General features: G+C 45.7%; 1 protein-coding gene across 20 annotated transcripts in view; it reads right to left on the bottom strand.

Annotated features, from left to right (window-relative positions):
• Nucleotides 1–19,845, bottom strand: part of NAV1 (neuron navigator 1) — a 272,793-nt gene that overhangs the window by 12,597 nt on the left and 240,351 nt on the right. For all 20 annotated transcript variants that reach the window (XM_078356800.1, XM_078356803.1, XM_078356799.1 and 17 more), the window contains 12 exons: nt 17,016–17,099; nt 16,296–16,407; nt 8,750–8,871; nt 4,228–4,424; nt 3,769–3,961; nt 3,508–3,676; nt 3,122–3,219; nt 2,846–2,941; nt 2,291–2,450; nt 1,633–1,868; nt 656–810; nt 439–510 (listed from right to left, as the gene is read on the bottom strand). In XM_078356800.1, the coding sequence (XP_078212926.1) occupies nt 439–510; nt 656–810; nt 1,633–1,868; nt 2,291–2,450; nt 2,846–2,941; nt 3,122–3,219; nt 3,508–3,676; nt 3,769–3,961; nt 4,228–4,424; nt 8,750–8,871; nt 16,296–16,407; nt 17,016–17,099 (1,694 nt within the window). The remainder of the gene's footprint in view (nt 1–438; nt 511–655; nt 811–1,632; nt 1,869–2,290; nt 2,451–2,845; nt 2,942–3,121; nt 3,220–3,507; nt 3,677–3,768; nt 3,962–4,227; nt 4,425–8,749; nt 8,872–16,295; nt 16,408–17,015; nt 17,100–19,845) is intronic.

The raw sequence follows: 19,845 nt of genomic DNA, 5'->3' as shown, positions 1-19,845 counted from the left end.
AGGGTTCAGCCCCGGCCAGTCTGTCCCTCCTTCTGCCTGCTTCTCACTAATGCCTACTTGGTTTCTATTCAAGTAATAGTGGGGACATCTGAGTTCAGAGCAGCAGCCCTGGGGTGGTAGAGCTGATTCTCAAATTGGTAGCCCTCTTCAGATAACCTTCTGATACCGCTGACCCAGATCAGCGTGTGTGGGCAGAGAATCCTAATTCTGCTTAGAGCAGCCTACCTGGCTCTCTCTTAGCTTTGCAGTCCTTTTCTCTCCACAAGTGTCCTCCTGTACCTTCTAACTGACATTTCAAATACATCTACTTTCTCTTTCCAGCCCAAAAAGCTCTGGCTACTTCTCTTTCCTTCTCCTGTCTACTGCCTTCTGGCCAGAGTCCAGAACTGAAGACTCTTGGGTAGGGTCAGAAGGTTCCTCCAGGGCCACAGTACTTACCTGAAGCTCAAGTGCAAGCCATGGTTGGGTGTCATTTTGACAGGCTGATTGGTAGTACCTATAATATAGGGACTGTAGGAGGAAAGGGAAAAAAGATTCACTTAGACTTGCCTTTACACTTGCTTTCTGCCACGTGCACACAACTCATAGGTTGTCCTGGACTGGGTTCTCCCTCCTCCCACTTCAGTGAGTTTTGTCTTGACCCCAGCTTACTTACCATTTATGATACTTGCAGGTGAGGGCCCCATTGACCAACTCACTGATGGAGCCTGCTTCACTCAGGTCATCCAATAGGATCACCAGGGGCACATCCCCAATTCCTGTTTCCCGGTCTATCTGGTTGGCCAGGTTGGAAAGATACAGTTGCAGATCCTGGAATAAAAGAAGACTGTGGGTCCACACTTGGGAATAAGCAGTTGGATTAGCCCTGGAAAGCAGGATTTTGAAGAAGTTTTACTAGATCTAGATTCCCCTGGGGCCTGTAGTTATTTGGAAATTTGATTATAGAAGCAGAATACCACAGAGTGATAATCAGTGGTTCCAAAGGCTCTAAAGCAACCCTCTTAAGCAGCAGCCCCTAAATTCTCCAAAGTTGGGGAACATAGGCTATTTCCTAGATGGATTTTCACTGGTACCATGGACTACTATTAAGGGGCATGGTGCCCTCCCCCCCCCCCCCCCAGCTGGGAAGAGCAAAGATTTGAACCAACTCCATAGTATTAGGGTGTGCTCAAGAGGCATCAGGTTTTGGCAGGGGAGGGCACAGTATGTACCATTTAATTCCGAGTGCTTCTTCCCAGAGAGCCCAAGGTCAGAGAGTAATACTGAAAAGAAAGGTCGGAGGAAGAGAATGAAGGAGAAGGGATGGGATTGACGGGGTTGGCAGAGTGAGGTGGAAATGAGAAGGATGCAGTTTCATCAGGGGGAGGTGTGGAAAGGAAAGCCTTTCTCCACAAAGGCAAGGGGAAGTGTGGAGAAACAAGTTAAGGGCAAGAGGCTGGAAAGAAATTGTGGGGAGGAAAAGGAGAAGACTGGAAAGGGGGATAGATGGAAAGGAAATGAACACAGAAGAGGAGGAGAAAGATAAAGGTGGAGGTGAGAAAAAGGGAACTGAGGCAGGAAGGGGCCAGGGACAGGGGCTTGGGGAAGGCTGAGGCATGAACAAAGACTGGAAGGGTCTCAGCGGGCAGCCACCTTGCAAGACTGCTGGTGCATGTTGAAGGTGCTGACGATGCCCTCCGTGACCTCGCGGCCAGAGCGCTCTACCAGGTACTCGGCCAAGCGATTGGTCAGGTAGGTCTTGCCCGTGCCGCTGGGGCCCGAGAGGACGAGGCGCCGATGCTTCAGCAGGAGGCTTATGTAGTGCTGCATCATCGGCTTGGGGATCAGCGTCTCAAACACCAGGCTGTCGACGCATTTCTCCTTCAGACCTGAACCCCACCCCAGAAAGCACAAGTCTTGACCAGGGTCCTGAGGATAGCAAGGGACCCTAAAGAGCTTTTCTTTTTTCATCTAGGAGCTCCCTGAAGAAACTGAGAGCCACTTGCCCCATGGTTCCATAGGAGTCCCCTAACTCCTAGTTTTGAAAACTTAGATCTCCTTTTTAGGGGCATGCTCTGAGCTGGGGGTGAGGAGTGGAGTAAGAAGCCAGGGCTTAGCAAAAGTGCCCCTGGGAGCCAAAGTTAGGACTGGGTCTTACTCATCTTTTGATATCTCACATTACTTAAGCACCTTCTTCACATTATACCTTCTCAGTGAGTTCTTGCTGAGTGAATGCATGACGGATTATTTGGTGATGATCCTCTCCCTGCCTTCATGCCACACCACCTCACCCCAAGACACAAAGACTGACCTTTGAGGGAGACTGATATGTTATTGACACCTCGACGGCAAGGTGGCATCTCAGGGGGCTCTGCATCCAACACGCGTTTCACGTGGCTGATGCTATAGCCATGGATAGACTCTGTGCTTAGTCCCAGGGTAGAGGCTGGGTCCATTTTAGAAATATAATCCTGACGGAAGAGACGGGGAGAACAAGAAGAAAAGATACAAGCACAGGTGTAAAACCACAAGAAAGAATGAAGTAGATGGAAAAAGAGCAGAGCATATGCTTTTCCTAGGTAGCATTTCTCCATAAAGCCTCAAAAGTCCCCAGGATCCCAGCGCCTGGATGGTTTAATATCCTGTGAGAAGCCAGGCTTGGTGGCACATGCTTGTAATCCCAGTTACTCCGGAGGCTGAGACAGGAGAATTACTTCAGCCCAGGAGTTCAAGGCTGCAGTGAGCTGTGATCGCGTCACTGCCCTCCAGTCTGGGTGACAGAGAGATAGGGTGACCTTATCTCTAAAAAAGCATATATATCCCATGAGAGGATGAGCAACCTTTTTGAGTCCAGGTATCACTTTACCTTGAATACTTGGAAAACAGCTTCATCCAGCATCTTCCAGTCAACTTTTCCACTGACTTTGCTACATCCCAGGAAGAATTCCTGCTGCTTCAAGTCCTGTAAGGCCAAGGTAGGAAAAACGCTTGAGCTTCACTGCAGACGACTCAGTGAACAGGAGGTCCTGAAGGCCTTGGAGTTGAGTTCTTTGGTTTGGAGGTACCCAGGGCCCCGATTTTCTTGGAGAAATCTAGCAGTATTATGTTCATGCCCACAGTGGCTCTCGCTGAAGCTTCTTACCCCTTTGATGATGTGCTGTGGAGGCATCCTCACCACCACCCGAAGGGTCACTTCCTCCTTGGGACCACAAGTACTGATGCCATCCATGGGTGACAGGTCTGTGGGGATTGGAAAGAACCATCTAGTTTTAGGAGTACCCGCAGCCTTTCCTAAACTTTCCTATCATTACCCTTTCCAAATAACTCTGTTTGCCACAGAAAAGGAATGGGAGTCCCAAACTCACAAGTAGCTAAGGTTGAAGGACCATTATACTCGGTGTCTCAGGACACTGGCACCTGCTTGGCTTGGGCATTGTTACCTCCCTGACCAGAGCAAGTGGAATCATGTAACAATGAAATAAACCCTTTTCTTCCTTTCACCTTTATAGTCTTCTCCCAAACAGGTACCTGTGTCTGCAAGACTGGGGCTGAAGGAATGGGTGAGTGCCAGGCCCAGGGAGCGGCGTGGGGAGGATAACGCAGATGATCCAGGGACCTGCCCTGGAGTGGAGCCTGAGGAGGGGCCTGGAGCTACCTTCAGCCGGTCATTCTCCGCTTTTAGCAGGTCCACTTCCAACTGTGGCAAGAACAGACAGGGTAGGGTGGCAGGTGGGACAGATGGCAAGCCTTGATCTTCCCTTTCCTGTAGCCATCCACCCAGATACTGACCTGCATGTTGTGCATGGTCTCCCGAAGCTGATCCAGTTGGTGGGCAGAGTTGAGGGCCTCCAGGCGGATGTCTGTAAGCTTCATCTCCTTCTCCCATAGCTCAGAGCGCAGCTCTGATACCTCCTTCTTCTCTGGCTCCTCCTCCTCATTCGCATGGAATAGCCTAGTGTTGGGGGCTGGGTGAGCAGGGCCCCTGTAAGAAAGCGAGTCAAGCCAGGCTACATGAAGAAGCACTGGAGTTACTGGAGAATACTGAGAGCCATGCTTGCTGGTCGTAGCTCCTCCTGCCCATAGAAATTCAATCAGCATGAGAGGAAAGGTCCATCTGTTGGTCTCATATCCCCAGGGAGAGGTAAGCAATAAGTACTGCTTGTCTAAGGTCTAATGGCCTCCTGTCAACTCTAGCCCACAGCTTACACTGGTACCAGGCTGGGTGGCAGGGAGACAGAGAGCACTTACTCAGTGACATCAGTGCCCACGGAGGACGAGGTGGAGGACTTGATGGAGGGTGAAGCAGTCTCTGTAGAACCATGCTGCAGTTTGGGGGATGAGGGGGCTGAGGAGTCGGGTGTAGCAATCTCCTCTATATCGGAGTATGAGGAAGCTGACTTGGGCCCCTTTTTTATACTGAAGGCTTTGTTGAAGGAACTTCGAAGCTAGAAAAAAGCAGATCCAGGTAGAGGGATATCAGGGCTCTACTCTGGGGATGGGGGAGGACTGGACTGGGACTTCTGAGACAGAGAGAGGTGAAGGCAGGGGATTTACTTTAATTAAGCCACCCTCTGTAATTCACTTGATTCATGGAATATGGACAGAAGAGTTGCCTAGAAATTAGGACTGTGGAGGCGGAGGTTGCAGTGAGCTGAGATTGCACCACTGCACTCCAGCCTGGCAACAGAGTGAGACTCTCTGTCTCAAAAAAAAAAAAAAAAAAAAAAAAGAGAAAGAAAGAAAGAAAATTAGGTCTGAGAGAAAGAACAGAATCTTCTAGCTTGCTGCTATTGTAGGCTATGGGAACTTCCTGGGTATTCTCTCGCTTATAGGGGGAATTATGTCCCTAATGGGGAGAGAGAGAAGGTCCCAGAGGTCATATGGTATACCACTCAGTGATCCAATCCCACCTTCTACAGCAGAACAGTAACCACTCAGTCTAGAACCTAGCTCACTGTGGGCCTCAGACGCCACCCCATGATGCCTCTGACTGTGGCTTAACAGCTCAGAATCTGTTCAACTAGTCAACTATCAACCAGAAACTGACAATATGATTCCATGGAGAACACAGGAAGGCAGTGGGATCAAGCTTCTTTTGGTATTTCTTGTGCCCAGCACATCAGAGAATGGTTAAAACAGCCAGACATAAGCATTTTTTATGATTTCAAATGTCCTAGAAGAAGGGCTATTTCCCAGCATCTCCTTAGAGTACTTGGGGCATTATAATCTGACCATAGCTTGTTTGATCTTGGTGTTGATGAGCTTGGATGTTAGGGATGTGAGCTAGAGATACAAATCAGGGTCCTGTCCCCATCCACATGCATCCATACAGCCTGCACACACCACACACCACACACACACACACACACACACACACACACACACACACGGACAAATATGAAATGGCAGCAAGAGGCAGAGAGTAAAGGAGGGGTCGAAGGTTACAGGGGACAAAGGCAAACCAGATCTTTGGGACAGTGAGAAAAATAAAGGAGAAATTTGAGGGTACACTTCCTAAGTGTCTCTTCTGGAACACAGGAAGCCTGTCAGATGATGGATGGAGCTGGTGGGTGGTACGTCTTGGGGTTTCCACCAGGCAAGACATAAAGGAGGACCAATTTGGCTGTGGTGGGGATATGAATAAGTGAGTATGTGTGCAGCTGGCTGGCTCCAGGTGACTTCTTATCACTGAGCAGTCAGAGCTCAAAAGTATCATAAACCTCAGTTCTCTGTAGAGATGCAGAACTGAGCCTGAAAAGGCCAGAGAGTTGACTCGCTTGAAATTGTATAATTGACATAAGACTTAAGACTAGAACTCAGGCTTCATAATTTTCAATCCAATAAAGTTTTCTGCATGCCACTGCCTCAAAGGATGGTATGTGTGTGTGCACACGCCTGCACACACATGCATAGAGAGATCCCATGACAAGCTGCCTGAAGCATATACCCCTAAGATCAATGAGGTCCTGAGAATATGTGTAGTTCAGTAGTCCCAAAGCCAGAACTGTTGGGAGATATTTGACGTTATGTGGCTAATGGTTCCATGATTAAATGAGTTTAGAATAGATTAAGCAAAATGAAACAAGATTATTTGTTGGGGGATATTTCAGAACTTTTTTCTGTGCAGATGTAGAAATGCAGTATTTAGGCTGGGTGTGGTGGTTCATGCCAGTAATCCCAGCACTTTGGGAGGTGGAGGTGGGTGGATCACCTGAGGACAGGAGTTTGAGACCATCCTGGCCAACACGGTGAAATCCTGTCTCTACTAAAAATACAAAAATTAGTCGGACATGGTGGTGCATGCCTGTAATGCCAGCTACTCAGGAGGCTGAGGCAGGAGAATCGCTTGAACCAGGAGGCAGAGGTGGCAGTGAGCTGAGATCATGTGACTGCATTCCAGCCTGGGTGACAGAGTGAGACTCTGCCTCAAAAAAGGATTTCCAACTTTCTGGAATCCCCTCCCACACAGTGGGAGCTCCCTCCCGAATAAAAATAAAATAAAATAAAATAAAATGTAAAGGAAAAAAGAAAAAATGCAGTACTTCTCAAATTTATTTGACAATTGTATCACTTTTTTCTTTTTTTGGAGACAGGGTCTCTATCACCCAGGCTAGAGTGCAGTGATTTGATCTTGGCTCACTTAATCTCGACCTCCCAGGCTCAAGCTATCCTCCCACCTTAGCCCCCACGTAGCTGGGACCACAGGCGAATATCACCACACTCAGTGAATTGTTGTATTTTTAATAGAGGTGGGGTTTCACCATGTTGCCCAGGCCCATCTTGAACTCCTGAGCTCCAGTGATCCGCCAGCCTCAGCCTCCTGAAGTTCTGGGATTACAGGCGTGAGCCACCACGCCCAACCAATGATATCACTTTTTAAGGAGCACCTCAACGGACTGGCAATCAGTGGAACATACTTTGGGAAATGTTAATCTAAAAAATCAAAGTTAAATAAGTATCAGCCTCTTCACATGTATGCTATATCCTAGTCAGTCAGTGCTCTAGCTAAGCTGGTCTTCTCCCTCTCCCACTGCTTCTCTTCTGCACAGTATCTATGTAGAAGGCATCCCTACACATTCCCCTCTACCTATCACAATTCCGTCTCAGTTTAACTTTTACCTCCTCTGAGATGTCTTCCTTGCCTCTTGTAATCACTGTCTCTTCATCTGTGAACTCCATTAGCACTTACTGCCTGAATAAGCACTGTGGCACCGCTGGATTGCTATTAATTGTATATGTATATATTTTTTTTGTCTCCCCAGTAATACTGCAGCCTCCTTAATGATGAGATTATACATTCCGTTTTTCATGTCCTTCACAACACCTAGCACAATGTTGGGGTAGGGTTAGAGTGGACCCCAGGTAACTGGATGGTGACAGAAATTCTGGATGCACTTTCTGTTTGTCTTAGACTATACTCAAATCCCTGAAATGTCTTTGGGAACTCCACTGATGCTTAGATGGGTTTAGGCTTTGGGGTGACTTGAGTGTACCCTCCTGGTCTATATCCCTCAACTATCTCTGGTTCATCCTACTCTAGAGCTAAATCTTCAGGTTAGGCCCAGGCTGAACTGACCTGTGGAAACTGTGGTCAAGATAACTTTCATCCAGTGACGCTCTTCCATGTTGGGTCTCTAGGTTTTATAGAACCAGAAAGAAGGTGGCTCATTTTCTAGAAAGGAGGAGTTCAATTTGACTGCTTTTTATAACCGGCCAATTTTGTATCAGGGGAAGATAGTAGGGAATAGATTTCAATTTTCTTTGACTTTCCCATTTGGCCCCCAACCAGACCACTCCTCTGTCCTCACATGGGGCAGCTGTGGATGGACCATGCAGTGGAGTGAGTTAGGAACTCTGGTGGTTGTTACAGTTAGTGTTATGAGTGGCCATTCTTTTTTTTTTTTTTTTTAGGGGAAGGGAGTTGCTCTGGTAATAGGGAAGGTATGGTAAAGGGAAAGAGAAAATAAGGGGATAGGAACTGGGTCTCTTACCTCATAGACCTGGAAAAAAATAGGGATTTGGAGTCAGCATTTTGAAGGAAAAAAAAAAAAAAAAAAGAATCAACACTTAATCACTCATTTCACACAGCTGGTACCTGTCTGCATTATACAAAGGTCTGGGCGAGTCTTACTGAACAGGGGACAGAGGAGCAGGACATCTCCACTTGGGGATGCTTTCTTACCACAATCAGCAAGAGGGGCTGAGAATGTCTAGAACTGCCTGAAGAATTTCAGAAAGGGCGTCCAAAGTCAGTTTAGGATTATGCAAGGGGAAAAAAACCACACACACAAAAATCACCTCTGGACCTGCCAAAGGTAATATAAAGAGTCCTTTGAAATAATCTGGAAAGCTCCACAAAATGTCTCCAGAAATTAGAGAAATGACCTCCAGGAGTCTAGAATGAACTGCTTTGTTCATAAAATCTTCTCTGCATAGTATAGAAGGGAGTAGGGGGAGTGGGGGCACAGAACTGATGAGAGGTTCCCTTCTGAGTATTTCCTCAGCATTCTTCTGTCACCAAATACATCTGGCCTAACCAGTATGGAGAGCTCAAGGAAAGCAGATGCACATAAAGGTCAGAGGGGTGGCCTTGGGACAAGTAGGGAATGACTGAGGGAAGGGAGAATTTAGGAGACCGTGCTCTGGGCAAACATCACACCAGGGCTCAGTGTTAGACGGGACTATGCCTTGCTTAATCCTGGAAGGATTCAGTCCCTATGCTGAGGTGAAGGTGGTCCACGACGGTTCCACCCCCCAAACCTTTACCTACCCAACTCTTTTTTTTCTTCTTTTTCGCATCAGCATCCTTGCTGCTGCCAATGCTGGAATGGCTAGTGATGCTGTTGAGGCTTGAGATGCTATCTGAGGAGTTTTGTCTCTTGATCCGAAGTTCTAGGGCCAAGAAGAGGTGGGAAAAACAGAACAGATTTAGAGAGGTTGTGAGACTTCAGGCAAGTCTAGTTGCAGAAGATAAGAGCGAACCAACCGACTCCTCAATCCACATCATTCATTTTTTTGGATGATTCATTCAACAAACTTGTATTGAGTCCCAATCGTGTTTCAACATAGAAAAAATGCAAAGGTAAGAATTAAATAAGAAATGAAGGCCGGGTGTGGTGGCTCACGCCTATAATCCCAGCACTTTGGGAGGCCAAGGCGGGTGGATCACGAGGTCAAGAGATCGAGACCATCCTGGTCAACAAGGTGAAACCCCGTCTCTACTAAAAATAAAAAAAAAATTAGCTGGGCATGGTGGTGCGTGCCTGTAGTCCCAGCTACTCTGGAGGCTGAGGCAGGAGAATTGCTTGAACCCAGAAGGTGGAGGTTGCGGTGAGCTGAGATCGTGCCATTGCACTCCAGCCTAGGTAACAACAGCGAAACTCCATCTCAAAAAAAATAACGAAAATAAAAAATAAATAAGAAATTATTCCTCTTCTCAAGAACCAGAAGTGGCGTGGTCATGAACTCAGCTTGAATCAGTCGAAGGAGTTAACTCCAGCCCTCTACAGTCTTATGGAGGTATCAGCCTACCATTTTTTCATGATTTTTCCAGCAATACTTAGCTATATGATGGCCCAAGACCAAGAACTAGCCATGTACATCACTAGCCATGCACCCTGCTTTCCACCTGAAAGAGCTTCAGTTTTCTCATCTGGTGGGTAGAAAATCTTCGCTTTCTGAGAAGGTTTGTGATGACACAAAAAATGATCTACTTTTCTGCAACAGGGAAGGAAGGAGTGAAAGGAGATGTCTGAGTACTGAAAGAGCAGACATTCTTCAGGTGGGAATTTTGGAAAACATATTTAGGGCTGAAGAAAGGGTACATGCAAAGGCACTGTCCAGGGAACTGGCTTTGCTTTGAGGACTGTGGGTAGCTTGGAATGGAAGCAGCACAGGGCACCTGTGGGGTACAGAAAGAAGTGAGGGTGGAGATTAGGCTCAGGCCAGATCAAGGATAGCCCTCAATGTCTTTTTCCCTTTTTCTTTCTCTTTTTTTTTTTTTTGCAAGGGAGTCTTACTCTGTTATCCAGGCTGGAGTGCAGTGGCGCGATCTCAGCGCAGTGCAACCTCCACCTCCCAGGTTCACGCAATTCTCTACCTCAGCATCCCAAGTAGCTGGGATTACAGGTGTGCACCACCACACCTGGCTAATTTTTTTGTATTTTTAGTAGAGACAGGGTTTTATCATCTTGACCAGGCTGGTCTCGAACTCCTGACCTCAGGTGATCCACCTGCCTCGGCCTTCCAAAGTGCTGGGATACAGGCGTGAGCCACCACACCTGACCCCTATATAGTACTTTTAAGAGCAAATCATATGTTATAGAATCAAGCAATCTTCAAAAAGTTAAGAAACCACTTGTGCATTTTGAATTTTGTACCATGTATATTATCTATTTACAAATAAAATAAAATAAAGATAGGTATCATTGCCTAAGCATTGATTCTTTGAATGTTCTTAGAAATCCTTCTGACAAAGTTGAGCCTGGATCAACATTAACTGAGGATAATATGAAAGTTCATAGCAAAAAGCACAATTCATTCATTCAGCAAATATACGTTTGAAGAGCAGTTACATACAGAAAAACCCATATACCCTCCACCTAAGTAAACAATTGTTAAGATTGTTTTATTTTTTCTCTCTCTCTCTCTCTCCACACACACACACACACACAGAATTTCTTGAACAATTTGAAAATAAGTTTCAGAGAACACATCTTCAGGATATACTTTTCTTCTTTTTTTTTTTTTGGAGATGGATATACTTTCTAAGAATAAGAACATTCTCCCACATTATTATTATCACACCTAAGAAAATGAACAGTGGCCAGTACGGTGGCTCACACCTGTAATCCCAACACTTTGGGAGGCTGAGGTGGGCAGATCACCTGAGGCCAGAAGTTCAGACCACTCTGGCCAACATGGTGAGACCCTATCTCTACTAAAAATACAAAAACTAGCCAGGCGTGGTGGGCACACACCTGTAGGCCTAGCTACTCAGCAGGCTGAGGCAGAAGAATCACATGAACCCGCGAGGTGGAGGTTATAGTGAGCCAAGATTGTACCACTGCACTCCAGCCTGGGCAACAGAGTGAGACTCTGTCTCAAAAAAAAAAGTAAATAAATAAAAAATAAACAAAATCAACAGTAATTCTTTTCATGTAATATCTAGTCTATATTCAAATTGGATTTTTTTTTTTTTACGCAGGGTCTCACTCTGTCATCCAGGCTGGAGTCAGTGGTTACCATGGCTCACTGCAGCCTCCACCTCCTGAGCTTAAGCAGTCCTCCAGACTCAGCCTCAGGAGTAGCTAGGACTACAGGCTAATTTTTTAAGAATGAGGTCTCACTATGTTGCCCAGGCTGGTCTTGAACTCCTGGCCTAAAGTGAACCTCCCATCTTGGCCACCAAAAGTGCTGGGATTGTAGGCATGGGCCACTGTGCCTGCCCTGGAGTAATTTCTGATCTTAACTGACATAATCGGATTATTCTGGGGGCAAGGGAAGAACTGGAAGAACTGGAGCACAGCAAGACCGGTTAGGAAATTATTGCAATATTCCAGGAGAAGAATGATAAAAACCTGAGCCAGGGTAGTGACAATACAGAAGAGGGACAGAATTGAGATCTCTGTAGGAGTTAGAACTAACTGACTATACAGGGTGAAACAGTGAGGAATCAAAGATGATTCTCATATTAGTGGCTTGGGCAACCAGGCAAATGATAATACCTGAGAAGCATAAACTATAGAAGGGAAAAGGCTGACTTGTGTATTTGTAAGTGGGGTGAAGGGGAGGACTTTAATTTTGGACATGTTAAGTTAGAGATACCTCTATGAGGTCAACTAAGTGAAAACATCTAAAAGTTGGATGTAAGTACTAACATCCAAAAGCTGGCTCGAAGTAAAGGTCTGGAACTCAGGAGACTGATAAGGACAGAAATACAGATTAAGAAGAGATTTTAAAACCACCTGAGCTGATAAATGAGCCCAGTAAGTCAGCAGGATACAAGATCAATGTGCAAAAAATCAATTGTATTTTTATGCACTAGTAATCAATAACTCAAAAGAGAAATTAAGAAAACAATTCTGTTTACAACAGCATAAAAACTAAGTTTAACAAAAGAAGTACAAGGTTCAAATTCTGAAAACAGCAGAATATCACTGAAAGAAATGAAAGAATATTTAAATAAAGGCATGCCTGTCACATGGACTGGAAGACTTAACATTGTTAAGAGGCAATACTCTCTAAATTGATTTCATGGAATCACTAGCAAAATTCAATCTGAGATTTACAAATGAATCCTAAAATTCACATGGAAATGCAAAGGACCCAGAATAGCCAAAACAATCTTGAAAAAGAACAAAGTTGGAGAACTCACACTTCCCAATTTCCAAACTTACTACAAAGCTACAGTAATCAAAATAATGTGGTACTGGCAAAGGATAGACATATAGAAGAATGGACCAGAACTGAAAGTCCAGAAAGAAACCCATAAATTTATGGTCAATTGATTTTCTAAAGAGAGCCAAGACAATTCAGTGGGGAAAAAAATAGTCTTTTTAGCAAATGATACTGGAACAACTAGATATCCTCATGTAAAAGAATGAAGTTGGACTGCCTACCTCATACCACGTATAAAAATTTGCTGAAAATGGAACAAAGACCTAAAACTAAGAAAAATTTTAGAAGGAATCCTAGGAATAAGTCTTCATGACCCTGGATTAGGTAATAATTTCTTAGATACAGCACCTAAAGCACGAGCAGCCAAAGGAAAAAAAATAGATAAATTATACTTCATCAAAATGGAAAACTTTTGTTCTTCAAAGGATATTTTCAACAAAATGAAACAGCAACCCATAAAATGAGAGAAACTATTTTCAAATCCTATGTCTGATAAGGGTCTAATATTCAGAATATATTTAAAAACCCTTAAAGCTCAACAACAAAAGACAAATAACACGATTTTTTAAATGGGCCAAGGATTCGAATAGACATTTCCCCATAAAGACATACAGGTAGCAAATAAGCACGTGAAAAGATGCTTGGTATTCTTAGCCATAAAGAAAATGAAAATCAACACCATAATGAGATACCACTTCACACCCACTAAGATGGCTATTAAAAAAAAAGAGGTCAGTAAGTGTTAGCAAGAATGTGGAGATACTGGGCCAGGCGTGGTGGCTCATGCCTGTAATCCCAGCACTTTGGGAGGCCAAGGTGGGTGGAACATTGGAGGTCAGGAGTTCGAGACCAGCCAGGGCAACTTGGTGAAACCCTGTCTCTATTAAAAAAAAAAAAAAAATTAGCCAGGTGTGTGGTGTCAAGCACCTGTAATCCCAGCTTCTCAGGAGGCTGAGGCAGGAGAATCACTTGAACCTGGGAGGTGGAGGTTGTAGTGAACCGAGATTGCACCATTGCACTCTAGCCTGGGCAACAGTGAGACTCTGTCTCAAGACAAACAAACCAAAATAAAGAATGTGGAGATACTGGCACCCTCATATGCTGCTGATAGGAATGTAAAAAATGGTGCAGCTGCTGTGACAAACAGCTTTCCAATTCCTCAAAAAGTCAGAGTCACCATATGACCCAGCAATTCCACTTCTAGGTATATACCCTAGAGAAATAAAAATGTATGTCCATACAAACTTGTACATGAATGTTCATGGCAGCATTATTCATAAAAGGCAAAAAGTGAAAACAACTCTATGCCTACCTATCAACTGATGAATGGCTAAACAAACTGGGGTATATCCACACAATGGAATATTATTCAGCCATAAAAAGGAATGATGTGTGGATACATGACAGAACATGGATGAGTCTTGAAAACATTTTGCTAAGTGAAAGAAGCTAATCAGAAAATACCACATATTCTATGAGTCTGTCTATAGTAAATGTCCAGAATAGGCAAATCCATAGAGACGGAAAATAGATTAGTGATTGCCAGGGAATGTGAGGAGCGGGGAGTGGGAGGAGGGGAGAATGGGAGAGGGGGGATGGGAGGAGGGGAGAATGGTAGAGGGGGGATGGGAGGAGGGGAGAATGGAAGTGGGAGGAGGGGAGATTGGGAGGATGGGGGATGGGAAGAGGGGAAATGGGCAGTATCTGTTTCCTGATTATTTATTTACTATGGAGGTGATGAAAATGTTCTGGAATTACGTAATGGTGATGGTTGCACAGCTTGTTAATATGCTAAAAGCCACGGAATTATATACTTTAAAAAGGTGAACTTAATGGCACATGAATTATATCTCATTTAAAAAAATTACAGACAGTACAGGATAGATGTGGGAAAGTGTGTACAGTCATAAAAGCAAAACCTGTGGGTGGAGCCTTGGGAAATACCAGGGCTTAAGGAGGTTCCATGAAGGAGTCAGCAGGAGGAAGAGACCAAGACAGCAATGATGACTCAAAAGCTAGGGGGAAAAAGTTAATGAAGAAAGGAGACATTAAATAGAGCCAAATCTTGGGCTTGGAGGCTCATGCCTATAATCCCAGCACTTCGAAAAGCCAAGGCAGGGGCATTGCTTGGGGCCAGGAGTTTAAGACCAACCTCAGCAACACAGCGACATCTTGTCTCTAAAAATAATTTTAAAAATTAGCTGGGCATGGTGGCATGTGCCTGTAGTCCTAGCCACTCAGGAGACAGATGGAAGGACTGCTTGAGCCTAGGAGTTTGAGGTTATACTGAGTGAGATCCTGTCTCTAAAATAACAACAACAACAAAATCAAAGGACAATAGGGCCAAATCTTAGAAGTCTTGGGGGATCAGGTTAGGTGTTATTATCTCAATTTTACAAATATAAAGTAAAATAAGTACTAGGCCAGGTGTGGTGGCTCACACCTGTAATCCCAGTACTTTGGGAGGTTGAGGCAGTGTATCTCTTGAGGCCAGGAGTTCAATACCAGCCTGGCAAACATGGTGAAACTCTATCTCTACTAAAAATACAAAAATTAGCTGGGCATGATGGCACATGCCTGTAATCCCAGTTACTTGGGAGGCTGAGGCAGGAGAATCACTTGAACCTGGAGGCAGAGGTTGCAGTGAGCCGAAATCGTGTCACTACTGCACTCCAGCCTAAGCAACAGAGTAAGACTCTATCTCAAAACAACAACAACAACAACAAACAAAAAACTAAAACTAAACTAAAAACTGTAAGTTGGATTTTGGAAAAATGGGTGTCACTGGTGACTTTAGTGAAAGTGCTTTTGGTAGAATGATGGTGTGATTATATTGGGGTTAGGTGTGAAAGGGAGATGGCGATGTAGGATGAACTAGAGGAAGGAAGGAGATTATAGTTAGAACATAGATTCATACATCTTTCCTCTTTAAAATATGAGAGCCTGTGGCAGGTTTATAAGCAGAGGAATGAATAGAGAATAAGAGATCAGAGAGGTGGAAAAGGGCAGGTGTGTGGGGAGGGTAGGTTGTATAGTTGCTAAAGAAGGCATCCCAAAACATTAGGTAAGTGGTCATTCTTGGCCAGAAGGGATAGATCCTTCCAACAAACTGGAGACAAATAAATAAGTCTTGGATGAATATAAAGGCACGGAGTGGGGAAGAGGCAATGGAGGTCTCCCTTGAAAATGATCATTTTCTTAACTAAGGAGGGGGCCAAGGCTATGTTCAGAGTTAGGCAAGTCAGTGGTGGAACGAGGAGCTTGAAAAAAGTAATGAAAACTGGGAATCCCTGACAGTGAAATAAAAAAGAAAACTGACTGTGGACAGGTAAGAGGACTGCCAAGGCATCTTGACATCCTGGCTGGAATTAGAGATCACAGATTTTTGTGCATCAGACTACCATCCATCTTGACTTCTGTAGCAAAGCTTGACTGGTGAGTAAACATCCAGGCTAACTTGCCATTTCAGCACCATGTAACTCATGTGAACTTTGGTTGTTTCACGTAAAGAGTTGATTGAATCTCCCTTGAAGAACTGAAGTGAGGATCAAATAAGATTGTGTGTGTGTGTGTCTATGCATGTGTGTGTGGACACACAACACATATGCATAAAAATGGAAAGGGCTATTTTAATGATTGTCTTTGATGGCTCTTTGGCCCTGACCAAAAGGTTGAGGAGAAGGCCCACGGGGCCTACAGGTCTCCTTTACTTGCCTTCATGGCCTGGGAAGCTGGGGTCATGCCCGGGGTACTCCTCACTGACCAGTCCAGACATCACACTAAAGGGTATCTAAAGGCCCTCACCTTCTAGAGATTTGATATAGGATCTGGAATATTATGGCCCCAGATAAAAATCTGTAATAATCTTCCTTTCCTGCCATCCCTGTTCCCTCTCAATCTGTGGCTGGATGTCCTACCTTTGGGTGTGGTTTCTGAGGCATTAAGGGCTCCCTGGATGACTGCCTGGGCCTCAGAGTTCTTTTTCTTCAGAAAGTCTATGGTTTCTCGCAAATCCAGCAGCTCAGTGTCCTGAGAGAGAAATGAAAACAGCATCGGCCAGGCGTGGTGGCTCACACTTGTAATCCCAGCACTTTGGGAGGCTGAGGCGGGTGAATCATCTGAGGTCAGGAGTTCAAGACCAGCCTGGCCAACATGGTGAAACCACGTCTCTACTAAAAACACAAAAAGTAGCTGGGTGTGGTGGCCAGCATCTGTAATCCCAGCTCCTTGGGAGGCTGAGGGAGGAGAATCGCTGGAACCCAGGATGTGGAGGCTGCAGTGAGCCGAGATTGTGCCATTGCACTCCAGCCTGGGCAACAAGAACAAAACTCCATCTCAAAAAGAAAAGAAAAGAAAAGAAAACAGTGTCATTAGTTGGGACTAGCAGGAGCCCTTATGATGTGCTAGGCAATGGGCAAGACATTGGAATTCTACAAAACTTCATAGAGAAGGGCTGGAAATTGGAATAAGGAATATGGTCCCTCTCTATTAGGGGGCAGATTGAGAATCCAGGGTGACAGTGAGGGATGGGGAAACTGGCACTCATGAGCAAGAGGAGGAGGTCAGCCTGGACCTCTCTGTCCAGGAGAACCCCCATCACTGCACCCATTCTTCCCTCCCCTTCCCAAGCCTCTCACCTTCTCCTCAGCCGTCTCTGCCAGGTGTCGCAGGCGGGATGTCATATTTACCAGGCTCTGCTCAAATGCAGCCACTAGATTAGCCTAAAACAAACACATAAAGGGACTGCTGAGTTGCATGAGGCTGGGGGAAAGGCAATGACCGACAATGGGAAATAGTTTTAACTGATTTCCTGTATCTCAGAGCAGACCAATGCCAGAAAACCTCTTGGTGGTTTAGAAATGTCGATTTCCCTAAGCAGACAAAGGGGAAATTAAAGAAATTTTCTGGTGGGAACCAGCTTCTCAAATAATGAAGCCAGGGTGAGGGCAGGACAGGTGTTTGGAGGCTCTTGGAGACTTGAGATCTAAAACCCATCATCTACAGAGGCAGGACTAGCCCCTTGTGATATATGGTGTGGCCAACTTGGTAGGAGGGCCATAGCCTCTGGGGTCGTTCCTCTTATTTTTTGTTTAACTCCTGCATTGTGGAGTGGGCCGGCTCACTCGAGGCCAAATAATCTCCCAGCAGAAACTATACAGTGCATCTCTTCCTCTTCTGCTACTCCACTGCTTCACCCTTTCTTGCTTTGCAGCTGCTCCTTGTTCCCTGGATTCTCCAGGTTTACCAGGCTGGAAGGAAACAGCAGGGACATTCCACAGTTTGGCCACTAGGTGTCAGGTCTGTTTCATGAGGAGTGATGGATACCTCCTTCACTCTGCTCTCCGGGTAACAGGCAGGCTAGTTCAGAAAGGCGCTGAGTGGAGGAACTAAGGCCCCTTGGTTTGGCATAGTTTGACCTCTAGCTGGCCAACTGGCTGCAAGATGCATAGGGAAGATGAAGGGAATGAGGCCTGGGGCTAGAAAGGGGAGCACCTGGGGATGGAGAAAAAGCCATCGTGAGACTATCCGAGCAAGCTGGTGACCCTAGCACAAAGGGGATATGCTCTGGGCAGCTTCTTCACGCAGAGCTCTAGGAAATCTACAGCACTCTCATGGCTCTTGCTGGCTTACACCTCTCCCTCCCTGTTGGTTCAACTCTAGTTTTCATCTACTGTCCCACATGGCTGGAGCCTACTTCATAGGACCAGGGCTGGAGGCAATCTCTTTGGTCCTATTAGCGCCTCCTCTTGCACTCCTACTATAAAGCTGTCAGGGCCTGGGTTCTGAGGAGATCAGACCATGTCATGACCTGAGCAGTTTCCCTTCACCTACTGTGCAGGGAACATCTGTCTTCTGACCTCAGGTCTTCTCTGGTTTGCTTCTCCACATCCCTGCCTATCTGCCTGTCGACTGCTTATAGTTCCTGGAAGACTACTCACGAGAAGCCCCGAGAACCCCTATAGGCTCCTCTGTGCTGGCCTTTCCCCATCCAGGGCACCACTTTTGCACTGGCTGGGCTTCCTCCCCGCTTTCCTCTACACTTCCTCTCCCTACACTGACCCTTCCCCTAATCCCACCCTCAGACCAGGGTACCTGTGAGACCTCAGGGGTAAGCAGTGGTGCTGCAGAAAAGCTAGCGCGTGCGAGGGGTAAAGAGGTCTGGGCCCCTGGGTCTAGGGTGTGCCCTCAGCCTCAGTAGCTAGGAAGTTCCAGGGAGCATGACAAAAGCTTGGTTTGGAGTCAGGGAATCCTGAAGAGAGCTGTGGACCCTTCCTAGAGTCCCATGACCTGAGCAGTTTCCCATCTCCTGCTTGAGGGAAGGGTTCTGGCCCTCGGCAAAAATCTGCCTTTCAGATGCAGAACCCACTGTGTCTGGGTGTTTAGTTTGTTCTCTCTTAGCCAAATGGAACTTCCTGTTCTAAGAAAATTCACCCTCTAAATTCAATTTCTTGGCTCCAGCCCAGCCTTGACAGCATGGTGGCTGACAGATTGCAGTGTAAATGAATCAGACATAATAATGTTCTCTGCCTCCCTGGCGCCTCTCGCCCCCCCACCCCAGCATCTCCCAGACATGAGTTTCCTGGGGTGTGCAGGACGTGACCCAGGCCATTTGCTTTGGTGGGTGTGGCACAAGGGAGAGAAAAGATGGTTCTTGTTTATGTTACAATTCTTACGGGTCCCCCAAGAGTGGGAAAAAGTGCTTAACATGAGCTTCAAACAAACTGGTACAACTTAAGAATTGAGGGTTTGGGAAAAGAGAATCAAGAGAATAACTGGTGTGGTAAGGGAACTGCTGCTGTATGTTGGAAACATTCAGAATCCTGGTGGAGATTCTTCTACCTAATTCTAAGGGATAGACCCCAGGCCTGACAGCTGGGTTCCCCAGAGAGGAAGGGCAGAGAGAAAACCAGAAACGACTGCGGAAATTGCAGACATGGTTACTTTGTGCAAACACTTGGAAAGCTCCTGCAGATCCGGCTCAGCTGTTGTTTACAGCTTTGGGGGAAAATGGCTCTTATGTTCTCTGTTTGCAACTCAGTCACAGGGGAGAAACTCCCAGATCCTGGTTAGAGGAGAGGTGGCTTCATTTCTCCCCATGTCACAGAGTAGAAAAACTAAGGCCTAAGGGAAGACACTCATTCTAAGTAGATGTCCTGAGGGCAGAAATAAATAATTCTAGCTCTCAACCTAAATCTCAGATTGTTTCTACTATCTGCCCAAGGAGACTACTCAGAGAAGGCAGTTGAGAATGAAGGAGTCAGACCAGAATGGGAGTTAGGTTTCTCAGTAGTGTTGTGGTCACCAGACAGAATTCTAATGACCAATTCTGTGCCTGCACAGTTATGTGGCATGAACAAAGACATGAACACACCCCAGGGCAGTGGAAAGGCTCTAAGAGCCCTGTAATTATAATCCATAACTGCTTTTGTCCACGGCCAATGGCAAGGTTGTTTCTGCCTCCGTGCA

Source organism: Callithrix jacchus, chromosome 19 (assembly GCF_049354715.1).
Source record: "Callithrix jacchus isolate 240 chromosome 19, calJac240_pri, whole genome shotgun sequence".
NCBI classification, from domain to species: domain Eukaryota; kingdom Metazoa; phylum Chordata; class Mammalia; order Primates; family Cebidae; genus Callithrix; species Callithrix jacchus.
Note: the sequence above shows the minus strand (reverse complement) of the source record. Positions and strands in the feature narration are given on the sequence as shown.